Source organism: Diachasma alloeum, unplaced genomic scaffold (assembly GCF_001412515.2).
Source record: "Diachasma alloeum isolate Michigan unplaced genomic scaffold, Dall2.0 Dall_scaffold_00418, whole genome shotgun sequence".
Classification (NCBI taxonomy): domain Eukaryota; kingdom Metazoa; phylum Arthropoda; class Insecta; order Hymenoptera; family Braconidae; genus Diachasma; species Diachasma alloeum.
The window spans coordinates 107,664-116,628 of record NW_021680557.1 but is presented as its reverse complement, the minus strand read 5'-3'; the positions used below and the strand labels follow the sequence as shown (position 1 = coordinate 116,628).

Sequence of the window (8,965 nt, the reverse complement as noted above, 5' to 3'; positions counted from 1 at the left end):
TAATATTGATTCGCACATAAATCTCCAGTCATTTATAATTCCAAGTCAATAGACATACTGCGTGAGCTGAGTCTAGTCTGTGAGCCTAAGTCATGTGACTCGGTCTGTCTTTGATAAAAAATACAACACAACTATTTTTTCCATAAACATCATTTTTGTTGGTTAATATTGATGGGCACATAAATCTCCAGTCATTTATAAGTCCAAGTCAATAGACATACTGCGTGAGCTGAGTCTAGTCTGTGAGCCTAAGTCCTGTGACTAGGTCTGTCTTTGATAAAAAATACAACACAACTATTTTTGCCATAAAAATAATTTTTGTTAACTAATATTGATGGGCACATTAATCTCGAGGCATTTATAAATCCGATTCAGTAGACATAGGAGAAGAAGAAGATTCATTGATAACAAATAATTGAACACGTTGCTATTGGCAATAAAAATCATTTATGCTTACGAATATTGATGAGCACATAATTTTCCATACATCTATGGACTACTTCGCCCAACCAAAATTCCCGTTATGGCGTTTAATGGGTTTCGACGCTTTTCCCCCTCATTTTCCACTACCCCAGCATAGCAAAAAATTTTTGGATACCAAAAAAAAGCACATAAATAGCACATAATTTAGGTGTTTTCAAAATGGCCGCCAAATCACTCGATTTCGCTAAATTTACGAAGGTTCCAATATCATTAAATGTGAAATTGATTGTATTTTCTCAATAATTCTCAAATAAATAAAGTTGTCCGGGTCTGAGAATAAAAGCAATAAAAGAACATATTAATTGCTAACTGCACGGATTTAAGGATATTCAAGTACTTCAACAAATTTTTTATGGGGAAAATTTTCAGAGTTTATAGAAACGATCAAGAGTATTTTTCAGGTGTAATATCAACCATAGTTTCTGAATATTTTTTCGAGAAACGGATTTTTGAAAAATGAAATTTAACACATTGCGTCCATAAGAGCTGTCCACCTCAATCCAATATTTCATCATCTTAAAGCATTTTCTCGTACACATAACCGTATATGGCTTTGTTCTGGACAGTCTCTAGGTTTTTTGCAACATTGAAAAACATTAGTTTCCGAACAAACAATTGCAAACAATCGAATTAAAAGCTTCTTGATTGGTAAGACGATCATATTGGTTTAAATCCGCGCGTTCCTGACGTCTGGCAGTGGTCCGTGACTACTCACAAGTGACTACTCAGGCCGAATTTGCGAGGTTATATGAAACATGTGCAGTGTGGCCGTATGACGATTAGAGGTTATATATGACATTGAAGTTTGCAGATTTCAATCACAAAAATTTTTTGACATTGCATAGCTCATCAGGAAATTGTGATATCTATAAAAAAATCAAATTCTATGAGTAGGGTATGGAAAAATTTGAACGTGATCGTTGGTATATTTGTTAAAATATGATATAGTATTAGTAAATAAGCTAGTATATTCAAGACAAATTTGTGAAAATACTGAACACGGAATGTCTATCCCTAGAATAACGCTATTGAAAAAGATAAAAATCTGACACTTCGAACTCAATGAAATCTCATCGTGATATGTTTTTGTTTTTCATTTTTTGTACCCATGGACGACTAATTTACTGATATGCAATAAAACTTTGTCGAGCTGTAGCGCACATATGAGGAGCTCAATGGAAAACACAAAAAAGGTCACGTTTAAAAAATAGGAAAATCTTGTCGTGATTATTTTTAAAATATTTTTTCAACACTCTACCTTCATTTTATGCAATGTTGATTTTCTGTCAAATCATTAACATCGAATATCTCCGGAAATACTTAATCGATTTTGAAAATACAGCCACAAACTTTGAGTCATATTAATGTCTTGACGTGAAGTTTTTCAAAAATGGTTTTCCGTTGTTTTAATTCCGGAAATCTCAAAAAATGGTCAGGAAAATGTTATTAACAGAGAATATCTTCCATAAAAATAATGATATGGCGACGAAATGGAATGTTATGATTAAATCATTCACCTATCTTCTCGTTCGTGATTTTCCTCTCCTTACCCATTCAAGAGCTGAAAATGTCTCTGTACAAGTCAAAACCAAATTTTCATGGGTGAATAACGCGATAAAATAAATTCAGTTGTGTTCATCCTCCAAAAGTAATAAAAAGAAAAATTCCAAGAGAATTAGAATTTAGAGAGAAAAAATTTCCGCTTCACCCAGACGGGAATCGAACCCGGGTCTCCCAGATATGCGCCGGGCACTCTTACCGACTAAGCTACCGGGTATGAATACGTAATTACGATCTCAAATTAAAACTTATGAAAGTCCCAAGTTGAGACTTTGAAAGTCTTAAGTAACTAACTTTCAGGCTTCGCAGAAAAGTCTAACGTTCACTGAACCCCTGCAAATGTTGAATCACCCTCAATTTGAATGATCCCCAAATAAGGGCTTATTTACATCCAAATTGGGGGTGATTCAACCATTGTGGAGATTCTCTCTATTTGGGGGTGAATCAACCCAAAGAAGGATTGAATCAACCTTTGCAGAGATTCAATGAACCTCAGATTTTTTTTCTGTTAAAGCCATAAGTGGGGTTGATTCAACCCGTTAAGGTTGGGGTTCAGTGAACGTTAGACTTTTTTGTGTGTTCAACTTGAAATTTTCGAAAATCTCAACTTGAGGTCTTTGAAATCTTAAAATAAAATTTCATTTTTTTGTGTTTTATAGATATTTTTACGCTGATTCCAAATCCGCTTAGAAAGTTTTTCTAGCATAGTTTTTGAGGAAAAAATGTTAAAGTATTAAAAACGAGGCGAAGTGGACAAATCGGAAGATGAGTAGTAGATTGCATCATTAGATTCACAAAGTATTTTACGGCCAATATGGCTTCATAATCGGAGCCGAAGGTGAGGATTAGGGGAGAGTGAAGTCGATACAAAGACCTTTTTAATTTTTTTGAAACGCTAATGGCCCATTAAATTCTTGATGAAATGGAATAACTTTGATTATTCATTCAGTAATGAATCCAAACTCCCTGGCCAGTGTAAGATCAAATCCGTCTGATTAGTACCTATTTTCGAAGTTGGTGATTTTTTTTCGTGTACGAATCGGCATTTTTCAATGAATCGGCTATACGATTCTCATCTACTGTTCGTGAACGAACAGCAATTCATGTATGAAGAAGAATTTACCAACGTCGAGAATAGGGGCCCGGATCCAAGCTTGGGTTGGGGTCAGATGTTTCAGATCCAAACTGAATAAAAAATGTTGAGTCTAATTTGGCTATTTGTGATTGATCAGAATAGGATCTGAAGTGATTGAGCGATCTCCCGGATGCAGATAATCTATTCAGGCGATGACTGGATCCTCATCCGGGAGATCTGATCAGAAAATCCTGACCAGCAGAGGATCTAAAACTGACTTAGGCCCAGACAATCTGAGCGGAATTTCCACATGGGTGTATCATAAAATATAGCTTGTCTTGGTAACAGACAGACATTGTACAGGAAGATTAGTTTTATCACTCGGCCGAAAACACTTTGTGGACCTAATCATGCAATCTACTATTCTTCTTTCGAATTGTCCATTTTGCATTGTTTCCAATATTTCAATAATTTTTTTTCTTTCAAAAATTATACTAGAGAAACTTATCAAACGGATTTGGAATCAGCGTAAAATAATCTATAAGACTGCGTCGATTCCATTTTCAAGGGTGGAGCCATGCGAATTCATTTTATCACGTTATACGCCCATAAAAAATTGGTTTTCGTTTATATAACATTTTCAGCTCTTGAATGGGTAATAAGAGGAAAATCACGGAGCTCACAAAAGGATAGGTGAAAAATTTAATCATAACATTTCATTGCGTCGCCATATCATTATTTTTATGGAAGATATTCTCTGTTGATAGCATTTCCCTGTCGAATTTTTGAGATTGGAACAATGAAAAACCATTTATGAAGATCTTCATGTCAAGATATTAATATGACTCAGAATTTGTGTCTGTATTTTCAAAATCGCTCAAGTAATTTCAGAGATATTCGATGTTAACCCTAGTTTGGTCACCATATGAGAACTTGCGACTTTGGTCACCTCCGCAGGGAATCGCCGCCGTGTTATTTAGGCCCGAGCGTTGCCGAATTCACTCTATACTGCCCGAGCGCATTTAGCGAGACTTCGGCAACGTCACACAACGGACAATTTCATTTAACATGGGAAAAAATTGCCCGTCTGTTAGAAATAATTTTTTTTCTTCAGGAATTGTGGATATAAATAATTTCAAAAAATATTATAATCTTCTAGACACTTGAATTGATGCATTCCAATTTTTTAGGATTTTTCCGCTCAGCCAGTCAATGGTAAGAAAAAAAAAATCGACCTTCTGCGGCGTTTCCCTCCTATGGTGACCAAACTAGGGTTAATGATTCGCAGGAAAAACAACATTGCATAAAATGAAGGTAGAGCATTGAAAAAATATTTTTAAAACAGTCACGAGATTTTATTATTTTTTAAACGTGACCTTTTTTGTTTTTTCCATTGAGCCACTCATGTGTACGCTACAGTTTGACAAAGTTTTATTGCATATCAGTGAATTAGTCATCCATGGGTACAAAAAATGAAAAACCAAAAAATATCACGATGAGATTCCATTGAGTTCGAACTGTGAGATTGTTACTTTTTTCAAAAGCGTTATTCTAGGGCTAGATATTCCGTGTTGAGTGTTTTTCACAAACTTGTCTTGAATACACTAGCCTATTTCTTAATATTATATCATATTTTAACATATATAGCAACCATCACGTTCAAATTTTTCCATACCGTACTCATAGAATTTGATTTTTTATAGATATCACAATTTCCTGACGAGATATGAAATGTTAAAAATTTTCTTTGCTTGAAAACTACAAACTTCAATGTTATGGTTATATTCATTGAAGAAATTCCCGTAAAGATTTATTCAACAATAGCAAATCCGAAAAGTATGGGGATTATAAGATTTAAGGCAAAACTGAAATTTTGTTTCAGAAAAAGTTGCTAATTTGAACGAAGTACTTGGATATCCTTAATTTTTTATTTTTAAAAGTCCCAATTTTAAGCTAAAGAAATGTATAACAATGTCACAACTAACTCCTACCTACAGTTTTCGACCTAAGTAAATCTTCACTTCAGGTAAATATTAAAAATAAACTTTTCCAACACATGTGTTCGGATCAACCTCCTATAAGGAACAAAATCAAGTGCTTATATTTAGATGGAAAAGCTCATAAGTGAAACTCCGCCGTTCTTCAACAATAAATACATAGCATCCGTTAACAACATCAACAGTTCCATGGCGGGCCGGATTCGATGTCGTTAACCGTTACTCACGCGTGGCATCGCCACGGAAAAAAAAAATCATATTTTCAGTCCCTCCAAGTCATTACCGACGGTAGTTTCGTATTTATCCTCCAGCGAGAGCCTTCAGTTGAAGAATAATCGACACGAGTGATCATTAAAGTTGTGACCTTTGGAGTAACGTTATTGTTCTGTGGAAGAAAGGGTAGAGTTATTAGTCTTTACGGTTCCTGAACTGCCGGATGTGTGGCCCAATGCTGTCTTCTTTCATTTTATTCCCCCAGTTCTCGCAATAATGGATGAAACAGAATTCTAGAAGTGTAGGTATTTCATTTATTGTTGTAAAATCCAATTTATTTCAATGAATGAAAAAAAGCCGAATGGCTAACATCGACGTGTCCTTTCTTTATTCTGCAGGACCACCGTTTGTTTTAATGTCCTCGCGTGTGGAACTGAGGCATTTCCAAGCCTTTATTCAAGGCTATGTGGTGCCCTATCATTTTTTCCTCTTAAATTTAAGATTAATTTTTTTAATTGACATTTTTTTATCGTAAGAAAACGAAGAAAAAAGAATTTTTATCGTGAGTTTGGGGGCATTCTAAAGAGCTTTGGTCATAAGTTGACGATAATTCCCTTCAATGAACTAACAGAGTTGGATAGACATCAGTTTTGATCATTATATAGAAGTAATTAAAAATATGAAAAATAGAAGCGAAAAAAACTAAGTGGATCGAATATAATAGTGAACACTATTCTATCAATATTTCAACAACAAATTTTCGTTGGTGAAGAAAAAAGGGCGGAAATTATTTAAAACATTTGTCTGATAGTTTCAATTATCTGTTGAATTCCATGGTTGATGCGAATGTTCATTAATCTCTTGGCACATGGTACAAAATACTCCGAAAAAAACGCCAGGGATACAGACCGCTTGAACATGCGTCAATTTTGGTAGAGATTTTCGAATATATTGATTACTATTTTGAATGTTCTTCACCATAGAAAGTCCAGAAGAAAGTCTTCTGAATCACCAAATTTTTGGAGGGGAGTAAGAAAATTTACACCCAATAAACATTTTAAGATCAACTTGTATTAACAAAATTTTATTGCGTGCAGAGCGAGAACCACGAAGAGGTGATAACAACCAGCACAGTGACCTCGTCCACCTCCAAGAGCATCACGAAGACCAAAAAGAAGAAAATCGAGGGGAGCAGCAACGATGCATCGCAAATCAGCACTCCAAAAACCAAGAAAACTAAAAAGAGCAAGAAAAGTGACCTTGAGAAGGAGAATATCTCAGTGGTAAGTGAGAAAAGAGAGAATTAATTTTCATGTTTTAATCAATAAAAAGCGTGCATGTTGGTATTGCTAATTTATTGTGAGATTGTCCTGGTTGTTAAACATTATCAAATTGATTGAGTTATCGTTTACTTTGTGATTAAGCACAGATCGCATTTTAACAATTTTGTGATTGAGTGAGACAAATTGATTGATGGATATCTCAAATTATCATTCATTATGCTAAAAATGTGATAACTTCACCAGTAATTACTACAACCGAGTTTTCAATGAAAATGATTTACAGCGTATTAAAAGATTTTTTGAATCGATAATACGTCCCTATCGAGTGTGCATCCATTTCAAAACAAAATCGGAGGACAAATAGGAGAAAATGACAAGAGATCTTCTGTATATAGGTGACGAAATGCCCAATGAAAAATATCATTTGATATTATTCTAATATCTCTGGTTCCTGAGATTATTGCTCCATGTATCCCTCTTTAACTCATGGATGTAACTATCGAATCAATGAATTTTTCCTTACATTAGAAAGGGTGCATTTATTTCACTGACAAATCCATTTCGAATGGAACGATGGTGTGATTAAGCAACCACAGATGAGAATTTAACCAGTTCAATATCTGTTTATTTCGCAATACGAGAAGTGAGTTATTCACTTATTGAATTGATGGATCCAATAAATAATCCAATAATTTGGATAAAATATTGCAAAAACGAAACACTTGGAAAATCATAATACAGAAATAGTTTTAGTAATTTTATTTTATTAATCCTCAAATTAAATTGATCATTATCGGAGTTACGAAAAATTATCGAAAGACCAAGAGTTTTTATGAGAAATTTTCTGAATTACAATATACGATTTCTTCTAATATTCATTTCCTAAAATTATTTCTTCCTCATATCATTCAGTTTGTCTCATTCTACCACTTGATAGCTAAGTAAATCATTTTTAGATGAAAGCAACAAATGATTTGCTATGTATCTTTTATTTGAAAATTCGGCGAGCCATCATCAGTATGGTTGTACAGGGGCCATTCCATTGAAAAAAATTTCGACCGTCTTTTCTGGCTTGTTTGCGCTACTTACGTATCAAAATAGTACAAAAGAGATTATAATCCTCGCCTTCGGCTTGAATTGTAAAGTCACATTCGTCAGATAATACTTTTATGTCATTAGGCCCGATAAACCACGATTCTAACCTCACTTCGCTCGGTTAGATCGCGGTTTTCGGGCCCAACGACATAAAATAGCGTATATCACATGGCGATAAAAGCATTATCTAGCGAATGCGATTATAATCCTCGCCTTCGGCTCGGAATATAAAGCCACATTCGCCAAATAATATTTATCGCCTAATGACATAATATACTATTATCGCCATGTGACATACCGTATTTTATGTCATTGGGCCCGAAAATTGCGATGTGACCGAGCGAGCGAAGTTTATCGGGCCTAATGACATAAAAGGTTTTTTGACATTCCTCTTCAATTTAAGGCCCGGTTGGAGGGATTTTTTTCCCGACTGGCGATTTTACGCCCCCCCAGTTTGCGGTCAAAGCAAGAAGCTTTATCCCGACCATAGCTATGTCGGTAACTGCGGGAATGGCAGGAAACCAGGGTGACATATAAAAGTGGGGCTTGGAAGGGACCCCGCAGTTTTTGTTTCTTATTTTGTTCGTGTTTATTTTTTCCGGTAGATCTTCTCATATTTCCTATGAAGTTTTCGAGAAATATTTCCGATTTTCGAGAGAATTCTGCGGTTTCTGCGAAAATTCCTAAAAATTCTCCAGTTTTCGAAAAAATTACAGGGATATTTAGAGTTTTCAAACAAAATTCGAGGAAATTCTAGGGTGTCCGAGCACGTTCGAAGAAATTCTTCAGTTTTCTAGAAAATTCCAGAAAAAACTTGGGTTTTCGAGACAGTTGTAGATAATTCTTAGGTTTTCGAGAAAATTCTAGGAAAATTCTCCGGTTTTTAAAAAAATTAGAGGGGGCGGGGTAATATGGAGAACTGAAATAAAATGGACACTCAAAAATTGACGAAAAAATTTTTTTTTGCAAAATTCAAAATTTTAAAAATTGATTCATTGGGCATTATGGACACCTGATAAATCTGTATGGACGGGACTAAAATGAACACTCAAAACATTTTCAATAATTGATTTTTAAAAATTGCTTCTTGGCAAAGTCCACAACTTAGAAATTATTCAAGAGTGGGGTAAAATAGACATCCGAAAAATTTGGTCCTATTCCAAAATAAAGAAAATTTTTAAAGGACATTTTCCAACAGAATCGTGTCGGTATCTTTGTATAAAGAAAAATTAGAGTTGGGAAAGATATTAACAAACAAA

The 8,965-nt window shown here is 34.6% G+C and overlaps 1 protein-coding gene across 11 annotated transcripts in view; it reads left to right on the top strand.

The window, feature by feature from the left end:
- LOC107042106 (xin actin-binding repeat-containing protein 2) overlaps positions 1-8,965 on the top strand; it is a 233,570-nt gene that overhangs the window by 128,751 nt on the left and 95,854 nt on the right. For all 11 annotated transcript variants that reach the window (XM_015262987.1, XM_015262986.1, XM_015262989.1 and 8 more), the window contains one exon: positions 6,426-6,611. In XM_015262987.1, the coding sequence (XP_015118473.1) occupies positions 6,426-6,611 (186 nt within the window). The remainder of the gene's footprint in view (positions 1-6,425; positions 6,612-8,965) is intronic.